Source organism: Podarcis muralis, chromosome 12 (assembly GCF_964188315.1).
Source record: "Podarcis muralis chromosome 12, rPodMur119.hap1.1, whole genome shotgun sequence".
NCBI classification, from domain to species: domain Eukaryota; kingdom Metazoa; phylum Chordata; class Lepidosauria; order Squamata; family Lacertidae; genus Podarcis; species Podarcis muralis.
In genome coordinates, this window is record NC_135666.1 from 1922319 (window position 1) to 1938430 (window position 16112).

General features: G+C 50.9%; 1 protein-coding gene across 4 annotated transcripts; it reads right to left on the reverse strand.

Annotated features, from left to right (window-relative positions):
- Positions 1-466: 466 nt before the first annotated feature.
- Positions 467-15702, reverse strand: FBXW5 (F-box and WD repeat domain containing 5). Of its 4 annotated transcripts, none has more exons than XM_028750357.2 (9): positions 15549-15702; positions 13724-13934; positions 12431-12588; positions 11079-11253; positions 9896-10044; positions 8690-9191; positions 7486-7633; positions 5578-5790; positions 467-3865 (listed from the first exon to the last, which is right to left on the reverse strand). In XM_028750357.2, exons 2-9 carry the CDS (start codon positions 13905-13907, stop codon positions 3619-3621), a joined length of 1776 nt encoding a protein of 591 aa, XP_028606190.2. In that variant the 5' UTR covers positions 13908-13934; positions 15549-15702; the 3' UTR covers positions 467-3618. The 4 variants fall into 4 exon arrangements, with proteins under 4 accessions (XP_028606190.2, XP_028606191.2, XP_077772769.1 ...); XM_028750358.2 differs by having other exon boundaries at positions 15556-15687; XM_077916643.1 differs by having other exon boundaries at positions 15570-15592.
- Positions 15703-16112: the final 410 nt, after the last annotated feature.

Sequence of the window (16112 nt, forward strand, 5' to 3'; positions counted from 1 at the left end):
GCGCTCCCATTGCTCGGTCCCAGCGCCTGCCAACCTAGCAGTTCGAAAGCACCCCCGGGTGCAAGTAGATAAATAGGGACCGCTTACTAGCGGGAAGGTAAACAGCGTTTCCGTGTGCTGCTCTGGCTCACCAGAGCAGCGATGTCACGCTGGCCACGTGACCTGAAAGTGTCTGCGGACAGCGCTGGCTCCCGGCCTCTACAGTGAGATGGGTGCACAACCCTAGAGTCTGGCAAGACTGGCCCATACGGGCAGGGGTACGTTTACCTTTAATCACTGTTCAAGGAGAGGGGGAACATAATCCTGAGACGTGTTCCCATAATATGAAAACAAGCCATGTCAACAATATAATCTGGTTCACAGGTCATCCCACAACTTTAAACTTCAGGATGCAAAAACTGCTGCAATCGCCCTCGGTTCTGACGTGCATCTGCATTCTCAGAAAGCTGCAATCTCAGACTTCCACTTTGCCATTTCCTTCTTTTATTCACACATAAAGACTACCATCAAGACAAGCAGAACTTGCTCAAAAAACATGTGGGGTTTTTTTGTATTCTTAAGTGCTGATAGGTTGCATTTAGTCACACTCAAAATATTTGAAATGCCAGCCTCTCGTACTTGCTGCTCGAAATTCACTCTCACCCTGAACACTTAAAACTGAACATGCACCCTTTTTGGGAAAGAATCATGGAATTTGTTGAGTTGGAAGAAACCCTGAAGATCATTTGGTCCAACCCCTGCAATGCAGGAATCTCAATCCAAGCATCTCTGACAGATGGCCATCCAACCTCCAAGGAAGGATGGAGAGTCCACCACTTTCCATCCCATGGATGATCAGCTCTTACTGCTAGATATGTATTTCTACATTAGGCCCGCAACTGACACAGGGGGTTGTGTTTCAAAGATCACACCTAAAGCCAAAATTCCATCTGCTCAGAGCCCGTTGGGTTCCAGGAAGAGAGAGACTGCTCTTTGTGGCAAGGAGGTCAGGAGGAGAGAGGGGGGGTCAGAGGAGGCCTGTCCGCCCTCTTGCCATCTGCAACTACCCCTCCCTCCCGCTAGCTTTGCACCTGCTGGTGCAAGGGACTAGATGGTCCCTTGTGGTCCCTTTACAATTCTATGATCTCTGCACCTGCAGTCAATCTATACCTCCCAGCTGCAGCACTAGCTGCAAAGCAGAGGGAGTGTCAGGTGTGCGTGCAGGAGCCAGGCCCTGTGACCAATAGGTCTTTGCAGGACTGGGGCCTTCCTAAGTTTGTTCTGGAGAGGCAAGGTGTGGCTGCACAGGTGAGGCCGCTTGGTAACTCGCTGCACCTGGTGGCAAGAGCCGGGAAGGGGTATAAGGTCAGCATTTCCCTTCGACTCTTTGCCACAGCAACACGCTCCCTGCCTTGCTGCGTTTGGTTTTTGCTTCTTGATCCTCGGACCCTTGACTTCTTGACTCCTTGCTTCCTGACCCTCGGACTCTTGGCTTCCTGACTCCTAGACCCCTGTTCCTGCTCCCACTCCACCATCTTGGCCCTGGTCCTGATGTCCCCTGCCGGGACTTCGATCGCCCGTGAAGCAGACCGCGACCGAGAGGGCTGATGCTTTCCCTTCTTGGAACTGCTTAAACTGTTCTTTTAGAAAACTGAATGGGGCTTTGAGGTTCTTCTTTCATATTTCACATGCACCCCACATTCAATATTCTTCACGGAATTCCCGCATGGCAGGACCAGCTGAGCCTTGGGCTTCCTTCCAACTCGACAATTCTATGGCTCTAAGCAGGGCTTTTTCTTCAGCTGGAACTCACCGGAACCGAGTTCCAGCACCTCTTTGGTGCCTTACGCCAGCTCTTGGGGCCGTGTGCCGGGGGGAGTCACTGCGTCTGGGGCTCAACAACTTTGGGCGGGTGCTCAGCAAGTTCCACCACCTCTTTCTCTAGAAAAAAACCAAAACCTGGATCCAAGTATCCAGCGGGAACAGTCTCTGCCATTACTTGTAATTATGCCAGTTTTCCGATTCTTTGATCCATGCAAAACTTTCGTGTGGGTTTTTCAAAGTGCATCCTCTGGCAACGTCATGGAAAAGACTTTGCCACATCTTAGGAGGAGAGCCAGACTCTGCAATTAATACAGTATTGGACCAATATCTGCCAGCCTCTCTCCCGCCCTGTTCTTCAGGAGGACTTGCAAGAACCAACCAACCAGCTTTTATTTCTAGTCTTCCTTTATAGCTCCTTTCCCTGCCCTGACCCGCCATCCCCGCCCTCCGAGCTCCCAGGCTTCTGGAATCTATTTTTAAATGGCTCCACTGATCTCTGCTAATGGCTCGGCAGCCCTGTCCTGCTACAACTTTGGAAACAGAAGCCCCACGTTTCCACGGATGCCGCAGGAAGCGGGGAAGTGCCCAAAAGGTACACCCAGGAGAGAGGTCTGTGGAGAGGCTGCTTTATTTCCACGCAAGCTTTCAAGTGGTGAAAGGAAGCCAGAAGAGGCACCCAGAGATACATCCGAACTAGCAAGTAGGGACTTGGCAGCTAGGAAAAAGGAAAATCTAATCCTCAGATTCCCTCCCCATTTGGCACTGTGCTTGCCCCCTCCTCCCGCTCGGCAACTCTCTCTTTCCCTCCTGGCCTCCATGGAAAGGCAAAGTAGGTGTTTGGGAGTGCTCTGGACAAAAGCATAGAGCTTCTGCAACCAGAGTGCTCAAACCAGGGTGAGCGCTGCCCTGGTTGCAGAAGCTCTGCAACCAGGAAGGAACGAGGAGCAGGTGGCGGCTCAGCCCAGAAACAGCCAAAGGGATGTTACTGGGCAGAGACAGAGACCCTGAACTCTCTGGAATGCGAGGCTTCCCCACAGACCGATTCCTGGCTAAAACACAAGCCTGCCAGATCGTAGGGTCCAGGTGCCAAGGGAAAATAATAAGTTAAATGTGTTTTTCAATCTACCTAGAGATGAGCGGGAGGGGCTCGGCCAGGGCACTATTTCATGATCGGCTGTAGAACAGGAGCACTGTGGAAACGTTTCTGTTCCTGCCCATGGAAACAGAAGGAGATCAGCGTTTGGGTGGCAGGAGAGAGGGGCTTGGAGGTTTCTGGTACGACATGTTAATACTGTGCCCTCTTGCGATTTCCCCAGGGCTCTGCCATAGTTGCCTTAACTGAGAAAAGCAGTGCCATAGCGTGGGTTGCCAGTGCCCGGGCTGTGCAGAGGGTGGTAGTGGTGGGAGTGATGGAAACAAACGGAGTACGCATGTGCATTCAACTGCCTAATGGTGATTGCAGCCACAGAGATAAGAAAAGAAGAGTCGTTCCGGTGTCTGGAGAGGTCACTTCCTGGTTCTCATGAAGAAGCCATTTTGAACGGACCCCAGTGGTGGAAGCACATAGCCGTGCTGAGGCAGCCCCGGGTGTCAAAATCTGCACCCCTAACCATTTTGAGCCCAGGGCAACTGCAGCCGAACGGGTTTCCCCTCTTAGCCAGCGAACCCCACCCTGAAAACTCCAGAACCCCCTTCTGATCTCACCCCAGGCCACTGGGCCCGCTGTCTGTCTACGGCAGGGCTTTTCACGAGGGATCCCAGCCACAGCAAGCAGACACGGTGACCTTGCAGGTTGCAGGGCCACAACAGTTCGGTTCACCTCCTCCGGTTTGTGACCCAAGGGAAGGAGAACTTTTGTGGCCGCGGCTTCTCAGCCTGAAGGAGCCTCACGGTGCGGGGGGAGCGCCACACTTTGATGGCCCCGTCGTCGCTGGCCGTCAGCAAGAGTTCCTGTTCCACGGGGCTGAAGGCCACCGAGTTGACCACGTCGCTGTGCTGCAGCTTGGCCAAGCAGATCCCGTAGTGCCGGTCCCAGACGTAGCCGTGGTGATCCTCCGCCCCACTGCGAGGGATACGAGAGAGAACGGTCGTAACTTGCCTTCTGCCGCAGAGGCCGTTGCAGGGGCTGTTGCCGCTGAGCGGCTGCAGAAGACATCAAGATTCTAGTCCTCAGTATTATTAGTAAGTGGCTGGTACCAGGTCTGGCAAATGGCCTTTTACTACAGGGGCAGGTAAATCTTGCTTGCAACGAGGATCCACCTTGTTTTTACGGTTGCAAGGTGTTTTTAAATTGTTTTTAATAGTGGGGTAGGAGAGCTGAAAATGATGCCCATATTTTTCACATCTGGTAACCAATGCACTCCTTGGGTTTCAGATAGTACATTTTTAGGTGAGTCTAAAAAGCCTGGGACATAATATTTCACAGCCTTCCAGCAGCTATGTAGGCTCACTGACCAGAAGTAAAGTATTTAACATCAATTCTGCAATTATATACTCGATTCTGACCAAACGAAGACTCCGAGAGCAAAATATAAATCAGGAAGCTTTGTTTGTTCAGAATGAAGTATACACTTCCATAGTTAATGCTAAATACAGTCGTACCTTGGAAGCCAAACGGAATCTGTTCGGGAAGTCTGTTCAACTTCCAAAAATAGTTCGCAAACCAAAACACTCACTTCCAGGTTTGCTGCATTCAGGAGCCAAAATGTTCGACTCGCAAGATATTCGTCAACCAAGGTACGACTGCACGACTGCTAGAGGACTGTGAAAATTTGTGTCCTGGGCTTTTTAGACTTGTCTACTCATATGCTGTACAGTGGTGCCTCACAAGACGAAATTAATTCGTTTCGCGAGTTTTGTCGTCTTGCAATTTTTTTCGTCTTGCGAAGCACGGTGTCGGGAAAGTTTTGGAAAAGCTTCAATAACCTCAAAAAGCTTTAAAAACCTCAAGAAAGGCTACCACACCGCGTTCTATGAGTTGCTCCTCGAAGTCAAGTCGCAACTGTATTAACGGTGTTAAGAAAAAGGAAACAAACTTGCAAGACGTTTCCGTCTTGTGAAGCAAGCACATAGGGAAAATCGTCTTGCGAAGCAGCTCAAAAAACAAAAAACCCTTTCGTCTAGCGAGTTTTTTGTCTTGCGAGGCATTCGTCTTGCGAGGTACCACTGTACTATCTAAAACAAAAGTGGGGCATTGGTTGCCAGAGGTGAAATATCTTGGCATTATTTTCCTACTCCAGTATAATGCAGTACCCTGCTCAGGGATCTTGCGGTGAAGGGACGGCAATCAATCAATCAATCAATATCCTGAATTAATTTATACAAGTATCTGTCCCAGATTGCAGGAAGCTCCTCCCCTCCTTTGCTCAAGAGAAGAGAAGAGACAGCCCTTTCAGTTATTGATGTTCTCAGCCTCAAAATCTTGTGATTATGAGGACTAAATCCAACAATTCTTTCTTTCTTTAAGGCATCCACACAAGCTGTTTCAACGAGCTCTGTAGCCGCAGCCTGCACTGAGAGAGATGCATTGAGGGTCAGCCCAAAGGCCAGTCACCTTCAGCAAAGCGGGTCCGCCAGGCCGGGGGCTCAGATGCCAGACTGGACTTCCCCACTGCTAGTTCTGGCAACGGCCTGCAGGCCAGTGCGGTGAGGAAGGGCATTCAGGTGGAGGGGAGGGCGGCAGAGCGAAAGACTGAAACAGCAGGGAAGTGCTGTTTGGACCCCCACTCCACCCCACAGACTGAAGGACTCTGACCAGCTCCTCCTGCAGCTCACCTGGCCACAAAGTCTCTGCTGACATCCAAGAATATGAAGAAGAAGTCGTTGCTGGGAGTGTGCGCCCGGTGGCCTCGCAAGGGTCCCTGGGCCTCCGTCATGGTCTTGAGGTCCACCACGTGGAGGTCAATCTCCTCAGAGATGGGGGGCGGGTGCAAAGGGTCGGAAATGACAGAGTCCTGGGGCCAGGCCCGGCTGTTCACGTACAAGTACCTGCAGGCGAGGCAGGGAGGAGGAGGAAGAAGAAGAGGAAGAGGAGGAGGAGGAGGAGTTTGGATTTGATATCCCGCCTTTCACTCCCCTTCAGGAGTCTCAAAGCGGCTGACATTCTCCTTTCCCTTCCTCCCCCACAACAAACACTCTGTGAGGTGAGTGGGGCTGAGAGACTTCAGAGAAGTGGGACTGGCCCAAGGTCACCCAGCAGCTGCAGGTGGAGGAGAAGAGACGCGAACCCGGTTCCCCAGATTACGAGACTACCGCTCTTAACCACTACACCACGCTGGAAGAGGGTGGTTCAATGGGGCTCCCCCCACCCCGCTTGCCTCCGCATGACCCAGGAAAGGGAGCAGTTAAGGGGGGAAGACGACCTTTCTCTGCCCCCAATCCTGAAGAGGTGCTGCTGCCAATTGGGGCAGGCGATACTAGGCTAGATGGACCCCCGAGATAAGGCAGCTTCATCCATTCAGTCAAGAATAGCTAAAGCTCAGGACTGTGGCCAGCACAGGCGGCGACGGGGGGGGGGGGGCTCCTCAAAGTTCTTGTCACTCTGAAGAGGCTTCTGCACTTGAGACATGGAGGCCGCCTCCCCTTGGAGACTGGGCTGTCTTTTCTGGCAAGCTGCTCCCCAGTAGATCGCCTTCCATGACTAAGAATGTAGGGAGAGCCCGCAGGATCAGGCCAAAGGGGGCCCAACCTTGTCCAGCATCCTGTTCTCACAGTGGCCAACCAGATGGCCCAGAGGGAAACCCGTGAGCAGGATCCGAGCGCAAGACCAGCCCTCTCCCCTCCTGGGGTTTCCAGGAACTGGTCTTCAGAAGCACGGCTGCTTCCAACAGAGGAGAGCCACTGACAGCCCTCTCCCCTTCCACAAATTTGCCTAATCCTCTCCTGAAGCCAACCAGGCCGGTGGGTAACCCTGCTTCCAGTGGGAGGGAGTTCCACAGGTTCACTAGGCGCTGTGTGAAGAAGGACTTCCTTTGATCTGTCCTGAATCTCCCAACCATTTAAAGGGTGAGTGGATTTCCCCCTTTAAACTTCCAAAGACCACATTCTCCAGGGTGTCTGTCTAAAACTCCTGGTGGAGGACAAAGATCTAGAGATCATGCTAAGGGTGGCCAAATTCTGTGCGTCTGCAATAAAACTTAGGGAACAAGCTGTACTACCAAAATGATTAAGGTTTTAAATGACAATTTTAGGTTATATTTTAGTGATCAAGATTTCATATATATTTTTAATTGCCACTATATCTGAATTGTCTCTGTTATGCCCAATTGCAATTCAATGTATTCCTCTTGTGTTTTATGATTTTCCTGATATTGTGAGCCGGAACTGGTCTGTGACCATAATAATAAAATTCAATTCAATACAATTTCCAGGGTGTGAAACAAGGCAGGGTCTTTCCCAGATACCACTGGGGACCGAACTTGCCTGGGCCTTCTGGAGACAAATGGGGGGAGGGGGGTCTTCTGCAAGAGCTAAGGGTCCATCTCCACCCCACAGCCTCAGGCAAAGGGGCTTTCTCATCCCTGGAAACCAAACCTCCTTTACCTGGAGCTTCCGGGGAAGACACCTTGGGAATTCCTGCCTGCAAAAGAACCCTGCTGCCTCCTACCCTTCAGATGAGATTTCCCCCTTCCTCCTCCTCCTTCCATATGGTCGGCAGCCCCCCCCCCCGGCCCACCTCCTTACCTGTGGTCAGGGGAGAGGCCCATGCCGATAATATGCCCATGGAAATCGATGACGTGGTCGAGTGAATCAAAGAACTTGTCCGAGTTTCTCTCCTCTCCAAGGACGGGGCCTGCGGTCGTCATCTGGTGAGGCGAGATCTGCTTAATCCCTGGGGGAGCACAGAGGGTGGGGGAAGAGGCAAGAAGATCAGGAACAACTTTCTGAGGCCAAGAGATGCTCAACCGTGGAACGGTCTCCCTCATAAGGTTGTGGCCTCTCCTTCCTTGGAGGCTTTTAAGCAGAGGTTGGGTGGCCATCTGCCATGGATGCTTCAGCTGAGATTCCTGCATTGCGGGGGGGGGGGGGGGGGAGGACTGGATGACCCTCAGGGTCCCGTCCAACTCTATGATTCTATGGAAATATTATCAAAATAAAAAACTGACACCAGGGTCTCCATTTTTTACACCAGTGTGTCTCTGGCAGTCTTCAGTGTCTGGGGTCAGACCAGAAGGTCCTGCTTTCAGAAAACCGGGAGTATGAAAATGACAACCACCTTCCCTTTTTCTCCCCAGAAACTAATTATAATATAATAATTTAATAATGATAATTTATTATTTATACCCTGCCCATCTGGCTGGGTTTCCCCAGCCACCCTGGATGGCTCCCAACAGAATATTAAAAACACGATTAAATACCAAACATTAAAACCTTCCCTAAACAGGGCTGCCTTCAAATGTCTTCTAAATGTCATATAGTTGTTTATTTCCTTGACCTCTGATGGGAGGGCGTTCCACAGGGCGGGTGCCACCACCGAGAAGGCCCTCTGCCTGGTTCCCTGTAACCTCACTTCTCGCAGCGAGGGAACCGCCAGAAGGCCCTCGGAGCTGAACCTCAGTGTCTGGGCCAAACGATGGGGGTGGAGACACTCCTTCAGGTATCTTGGGCCGAGGCCGTTTAGGGTTTCCAAGGTCAGCACCAACACTTTGAATTGTGCTCGGAAACATGCTGGGAACCAATGTAGGAGAGAGGCTGTTTTTCACACCACCCAATAATAATATAATAATACTATAATAATAATTTATTATTTATACCCTGCCCATCTGGCTGGGTTTCCCCAGCCACTCTGGGCAGCTTCCAACACAATATTAAAATACAGTAATGCATCAAACATTAAAAGCTTCCCTAAACAGGGCTGCCTGAGCCCCACACAAATACCCCCCCTTACCAATCTGGTGTGGGGAGAAGGCGAGGCAGCCGGTGGTGAAGATCAAGTATTTCTTAGTGCTCCCCTCCGTGGACAGCAGGTTGGGCTCGGGGGGCTTCGTCCTGTTCTGTGCCAGGAGCTGGGCGACTTTGGCTTCCATCTGTAGCTCCGTCATGACCGGCCGGACTCGCCCCTCCATGATGTCCGTCAGGAAGCGGCCCAGCCCACTGCCAGCGCCCGCCTGGCTCTCTGCCCCCGAGGAGCCCGGTTCTGGCGCTGCCTTCTGCTTGGCTTGCTGCTGCTCCTCCGCCTGCTCTTCCTCCTCCTCGCTGTCGCTGCAGAGGTTGGGGGCCTGGCAGGGGCTCCTGGTCCCGCCCTCCAAGTGCTCCCCATGGTTCAGGAGGAGGTCAGAAGGGTCGTAGCGGCTGCAGTCAGCCACGGTAACCATCCGGATCTTGCTGGCGTTCAGGTTCTGGATCTTGAACAGCCTCTTCACCACGTTCATGTTCTCGGACTCGACGCCCTGCAAGCCCAAGAGGAGGGAGGTGCTGTGGGTCTCCTTCTGCTGTGACATTTAAGGCAGCTTTACTTGGTCACGGGGGAAACCACGGAAGGGGAGCCCAACACACCTGTAAACCACACAGGCTTCTATGCAGGCAGCCCCTCGCCTTAGCTTTACACACACACATAAATTAAGTCGTGCTCTCAGAGCTGGGTTCCTCCTCTCCACCAGGCCTGCTCAAGGCTGAGTTTTACCTGCCCAAACACACTTCATATTGCCAGAGCAAGCAGATCCCCTCAACAATGTCCTTTCCCGCACTCGTTTTTTGCATTTCTCTGCTGCCTATCAAAGCATGCACTCGGATTCTCACTACAGAGGGGTGGTGAGGTAGCTGGTTCCTTTTCCCTGCAAAAGCCAACAGCCCCCGGCACCCGGGCAGTACGGCAGGGCAATATTTGGTTTTCTACATAGTGATGCATCACCAGCTAAACATTTCAATATACTGATATATCACAACGCCTGAAATAAGGATGGAGCTCCAGAGAGGCATTGGGTGGATTCACAGTTTCCCCCACATTGTGATTTTTGCATAGGGGACACACACACACAGACCATGACTGGCAATATATATTGCCAGGTCAGAAATTATGAAACCGATATCACGATATGGACTTTGTTTTCAAATATCTCGCCCAGCCCTAGCGGGCAGGCCCCCCCTCGCCCACCTGGAAGGCGTTGTTCAGCCACAGCACGGAGCAGGAGGTGTAGTTCCCCATACGGTGCAGGTTCCCAGAGATCAGGTGGGTCTCGTTCAGCCAGCAGCCAAACACGTCGTAGGGCTTGTTGCGAACCCGGGACAGGAGGGCAAAGTTTTCTGGAAGGAGAAAACGCAGAGAACCTAAGATGGATTTCGTTTTATTATTATTATTTATTTATGGCATTTAAAAACTGCCTTTTATCTTCCAAGGATCTCAAGGTGGCCTCGTGGTTCTCCCCCTCCCCATTTCATCCTCACAACAACCCTGTGAGGTAGGACTGACCCCTATCAAACTGTTGCCGGTTGCTTTCTACTTCGCTCTAAGTCTCTTCCTCCACAGATAGATGTTTCGCAAGCAGCCTTAAAACTATGCCAGGGGTGGGGTGGGGAATCTGTGCGACAGGGAACCAGGCGGAGGGCCTTCTTGGTGGTGGCGCCCACCCTGTGGAACGCCCTCCCATCAGATGTCAAAGAGATAAACAACTACTTGACAGTCAGAAGACATCTGAAGGCAGCCCTGTTCAGGGAAGTTTTTAATGTGTGACATTTTAGTGTATTTTTGGTCTTTGTTGGAAGCCGCCCAGAGTGTGTGTGTGTGTGTGTGTGTAATTATATAAATAATATATATAATATATATATATATATATATATATATATTAATATATATATATATATATATATATATATATATATATATATATATATATATATAAAATAAAATAATTTCTTCTGCTATTTCGTCTGCTACTTGCAAGACCCTGGAGTCCAGTGGGGAGGGGACCTTAGCACAGGTAGAGCGGCCAGTTCCTGTGCAGCTTCTGACGCCTCTCCCCTCTGCCTTTGCTTCCTCTGCAGAGACTGAACTGCTTTCTGCACATGGCTCCTCTTGCTTGCAAAAGCCTGTTGCCTCTTCAGCACCAAACCTTTCCTTCTCCCTCTGACCAGTCCACCACCCCACTCCCCAAGCTCCAAGCCTCCCCCTTCTGTGGCTTCCCTAGGGGGTTCTCTGGCAGGTGCTTCCCTCTGTTCCTCCTCATCCAGCCAGTCCTTGACACCAGCAGACTTTGCTAAAGGACGGCAGCTTCCAGGAAGCTCATTCTTAAGCTTTGTGGGGTGACAAGGGAGGAACAGCAAAGCCCGTTGCTTTTTACCCAGATCGATGACAGCGATCTCGCCTGAGGAAGTAGTCCGGGGCCCCACGAAGACCCCAGAGACAAGGAGGAGGGAATCGTCTGCGTTGAACTGGGAGAACTGGGTGTACTTCCAGTTGTACTTCTTCATGCTGGTGCTGTGGAGCAGGGAGAGAGGCAGGCCATTGTTCCAGATCTGCCAAGAGAAAATAGGAAAGAGAGGCCCATCAAGATGGCTGGGCAGCAAAAGGGCAGCTCTAAGTTACTAGCCCCTATCGCCGGGGAGACACACTTGGAAGAGGACGGGCGATGTCCTCTGCGGAGCCGAGGGCCCAATCTTCTGCTTGTCTCTCCTCTGAAATGCTCCACTGTGTCCCAGCGCAGCTTCCCGCTGATAGACAATTTCACTTGGGTCTCTAGCTGCTGTGGGACTACAACTCCTATCATCCCAAAGAGCAGGACCAGTTGTCAGGGATGACGACAACAGCTGGAGACCCAAGTTTGGGAAACCCTGGTTTAGATTTTTGTCCCTCTCATGATCAGCAACACCCACTCCAGAAATAATGCAATACAGTCAAACCTCGGTTCTTGAACGGCTCAGTTTTTGAACGCTTTGGCTCCTGAATGCCGAAAACCCAAAAGTAAACGCTCTGGTTTTCAAACATTTTTCGGAACTCGAATGTCCGATGTGGCTTCTGTTTGAGTGCAAGACGCTCTTGCAACCAAAGGGAAGCCACACCTTGGTTGTCAGAAGTTTTGGAAGTCGAACGGTCTTCCGGAATGGATTATGTCCGGCAACCGAGGTTTGACTGTATAAAATAGACCATGAATGTTGGTCTTGAGTTGGAGAATTTAGTGTTTCTATGGGAAATCATTGGAAGAGTTGCAGGAATGCAGGAATCTTCTGCCCAACATGGGACTCAAATTCATGACCCTGAGAGGTTATGTGTGTATTTAAAGTACAGGACACACAGCCCTGCCTTAGAATGCTCCCCCGCCCTTTCACAGAACCCTAGTGCTGGAAGGGACCCTGAGGGTCATCCAGCCCAACCCACGGCAATACCCGCCTTTCCTCCAGGAAGGTTTCGGCAGCACACATGAGGCTCCCTCGCCTGCTTATGCCATCCTCACAACAACCCTGCAAGGTAGGTGAAGCAGAAAGGATGACTGGGCCCAAATCACCCTGTTCTCTTCAGGGCTGAGGCGGGGCTCTCAAGCTGGGTCTCTCTGCTCTCAATTCCCGTCACCGATGCAGGGATCAAAACAAGCAACCTACCTTCCAGGGTTGCTGTGAGGATTATGGAGCAAAGCTTCAACTGCTTGAAACACACTGTGTTACAGTTAGGATTCGTTCCCCCTCTGCCCTGCTTCACCTTAACGGTACAATCCTTGGAGCAGGAGGCCAGCAGGTAGCCATTGTGGGAGAAGCTGAGGTGGAGGACTTGGTCGCTGTGCTCTGCCAACGTCTGAACTTCCACGCAGGGGATGGTGTCGGACAGCCGCTGGAACTCACCATACCAGGAAGTGGCAGCTGCAGAGGAAGAGGACCCACCACCCCTCGCTGAAAATCTGAAGGGATTACCAGACCACCTCCATCAAGCCTCCTTTTCCTCAAGGGGCAGCCATTGCATCAGGCTGCCTCTCCCTCAGGCACCACCAGCCCCGGAAATGGGCCAGCCTTTGGCCATCACAGGAGCAACTGTTCAGAAACTGGTGTCCAGGTTTTGATTTTCCTTCTTCCTCTCCTCCCTCTTTCCTTGTGTGCCATGGTCTTGTTTTGTTTTGTGGATTGTAAGGCTGCAGGGGCAGGGACTGTCTTGTTTTGCTTGTATATATGCTGCTCTAGGAGCCTTTTCAGCAGGAGTGCCCAGCACACATGCTCTAAACCAAGGATAGGCAACCTAAGGCCCGTGGGCTGGATGCGGCCCGATCGCCTTCTCAATCCGGACCGCGGACGGTCCAGGAATCAGCGTGTTTTTACATGAGTAGAATGTGTCCTTTTATTTAAAATGCATCTCTGGGTTATTTGTGGGGCCTGCCTGGTGTTTTTACATGAGTAGAATGTGTGCTTTTATTTGAAATGCATCTCTGAGTTGTTTGTGGAGCACAGGAATTCGTTCATTTTTTCCCCTTCAAAATAATAGTCCGGCCCACCACATGGTCTGCGGGATTGTGGACCAGCCCACGGCTGGAAAAGGTTGCTGACCCCTGCTCTAAACAAATAAATGAAATCAATAAATACACAGAGACCTAGACTCAGGCAGCATTTCTACTATCCTGCATTATCCCAGCTGGCCTCTCTTTCTGCTGCGATTATCACAGAATGGTAGAGTTGGAAGGGATCCCAAGGGTCATCTAGTCCAACCCCCTGCGATGCAGGAATATTTTGCCCAACGTGGGGCTCAAACCCACAAGCCTGAGATTAAGAGTCGTCTGCTCTACAGGCTGAGCTATCCCAGCTGAAGATCTACAAGTGTTATTCCTTGCTTCCTCTCTCTGCCTTGAGTGCGAGATTCACTCTCCAGTCTGTTTCCAATTTTCCTCATTCCTCAGCTAAAAGCCTCACCTCCAAACCGAGCTGACCCCAGAACGGGGCAACAGATTAGGGGAACAGCAATTACTCTTTTCCAGTTTTGAGGCTGCTTGCTCTACAAGGGAGGACATACCTGGGTGTCGTGGGACGTCCCGGGCTACTGGATAGTATCTGTAGAAAAGGTCCTTCCAGAGCACTTCGTCCTGAGCCACGGCATGCCACTGCCGGCACACGAGCCCCGCTGAGAGGACGTCCGAGTAGTCCAAGTACAGGAATATCTCAAAAAGGATGCTGTCAGGGAGAACCCCACCGTCCATCGTGGCATCCTGTCACTGCCAAGCGCCCTGCAAGACCAAGGGAAAGAGGGACAGGTTTAGGCAAAGGATGCTCTAGAACGGTAGGAGAAGAAGCGGCTATGACGAAAAAGAGAGACAGCATGGTGTGGTGATTGGACTAGAAACTTGGAAACCAGGGTTCAAATCCCTGGTGACAGTCAGTGAGAACAAGACAGTGCCTGCTCCTGCAAGCTTGCAATCTTCGAGAAAGAGAGACACATGAGAGGAGAAAGGGATGAGGATTGAAGGGGGGAGAAGCAAACTCAGGCAGCAATCTGTACAATTTCTTGTTGTCAGTGTTAGAAACTGAGATATGGAAGCCAGGAGCTAAATGCCACCTTAAACCATGGTTATGGGAGCAACAATGGAATGTCCCACTTTTTTATGGCAAGAATACAAAGCTGAAAATGAATGAACTGCAGCTAAAATCTTATGTTCATTTTTCACATGGACTAGTCCTTCCTCTGCCCACCCCCTAATATTCTTAAGAGGGTCTCTTCTCCAGTCTTCAGAGTCGCTGGGGTCCTCCTTTCCTCCCACTCTGCAGTCTTAATCTCAAATCTTAGGCGCCCTACTGCGCACAGAGCTCAAAAACTGCTGGCGCTAATGAAATTCACTGTCGCAAAATGCACCTAGAACAATGGGAGTTCGGACACTGCTTGTTGCCAAATAACTTGGGAATTTGTAGGGGGAAACCCCCTCTCCCTTCTGCTTCAAACCTTGTGAGGCCTTGTCAGCATGTAACACCTCTGCTCAGAGATGTGCACCAGCTGATAATTTGCTGCTGGGCCCAGTTCAAGGTGCTACTATGAGCATATAAGGCCCTTAACAACTCGGGACCAATTTACCTAGCAGATTGTGTGTCTACTGGTGCCCACTGGCCTTCTTCAAGTGGCAGAACTGGCCCTGCGGAACAGGTCTTATGTGGCAAGAACCTGGTCGCTTAATGTGGCAGCACTGGCACTTTGGAGCTCCCTGCCCCTTGGGCCCAGGCAGGTGCCATCTGCTAAAAAAATTCCCTGCTTAGATAAGCATCACCCAGCTGCTTAGGAAATCAAGGCCATTGCCATCTGCTTGAGTATTTTCACAACGGTGTGTTTTTAAATGTAGGGTTGTGGGTTCCCCCTCTATTTTGCAGTTTTGTCTTTTAAAAAATAATAATTTTTATTTGATTTTACAAGTGTAAAATTAGAAAAATTAAAAAATACATATCCACATTTAGAGATTTCTCTGAATCTCCAGACTTCCCACTCTCCCCTCCGTGGGTCCCATTGTCAGTTTTATCTTATTTTTGCTGGTTTTCTGCAATGGGGTGATGGGGTGGTGCATAAATGTTAGGAAATAAATAATAATAAATAACAAACCAGCCAAATCTGCCTCCTGCCCCCCCCATAGAGATACTCTCCCCATTTCTCCCCCCCCCCCTTCCCAGCTCCCCTCTTGGGCCTTTTGACTGGTTTGTTCTGGTTCTCAGCCCCCCTATTCCCCAAATTGGCCCCCCTCCCCCCCATCCATACAGACTCCCCTCCCCCTCGCATCTCTTTGGGGTCCCCTCCCCCCCGGCATCCCCTCCCCCCGCATCCCAGGCGACTCCCCCCACCCTTCCCCCCCACAACAACAGACCTCCTACCAGCTGCTTCCTACATCATTTCCGGAAGGGCCCTTCCGCTTCCGGCCGCTGCCGTCAGAAGCCGCCTTCCGATCCCTGCTCTATGCTTAGCCCCTCTAGGCATCCTTTCTCTGTGGTTCCCCTCCCTCGTCCGCCGCTCTCCCTGCGCAGGCGCGGCGGGAGAAGACGAGCCCGGAGACGCCGGGGGTGGGAGGGAGAGCAATTCGCTGTTTGGCCACAAGAGGGAGCTCGGCCGCGGCGCCTCCGGGCGGAATATTGTGCATTGCAGAATCAAAATGGGGGTTTTTGGTTTAATTGAGAGAGAGGGAAGGAGAATTCGTGAAGATGGGTCCCCATTAAAACATATTGGTCATTATGTTACTGTTATAAGAATTTTAAGGTCTCATTCATCTATATCTCATATATATATGAATGAGACCTTAAAATTCTTATAACAGTAACACATTTTTTAATACAGTATATATATTAGATGTTCATAAATGTACCAAGCAAACACATACAAAAATAAAAAAAAATTATTTCCAGTAGCACCTTAAAGACCAACTAAGTTAGTTCTT

What these genes read in the sequence shown, in the direction of transcription:
- FBXW5 (XM_028750357.2), bottom strand. Translation starts at nt 13,907, where the DNA reads ATGGACGGTGGGGTTCTCCCTGACAGCATCCTTTTTGAGATATTCCTG. An exon ending in CCAAGGATTGTACCGTTAAG is followed by an intron (nt 11,254 to 12,430) that starts GTGAAGCAGGGC and finishes TTCTCTTGGCAG; the next exon opens with ATCTGGAACAATGGCCTGCC. An exon ending in CTTCTCCCCACACCAGATTG is followed by an intron (nt 7,634 to 8,689) that starts GTAAGGGGGGGT and finishes GTGCTCCCCCAG; the next exon opens with GGATTAAGCAGATCTCGCCT.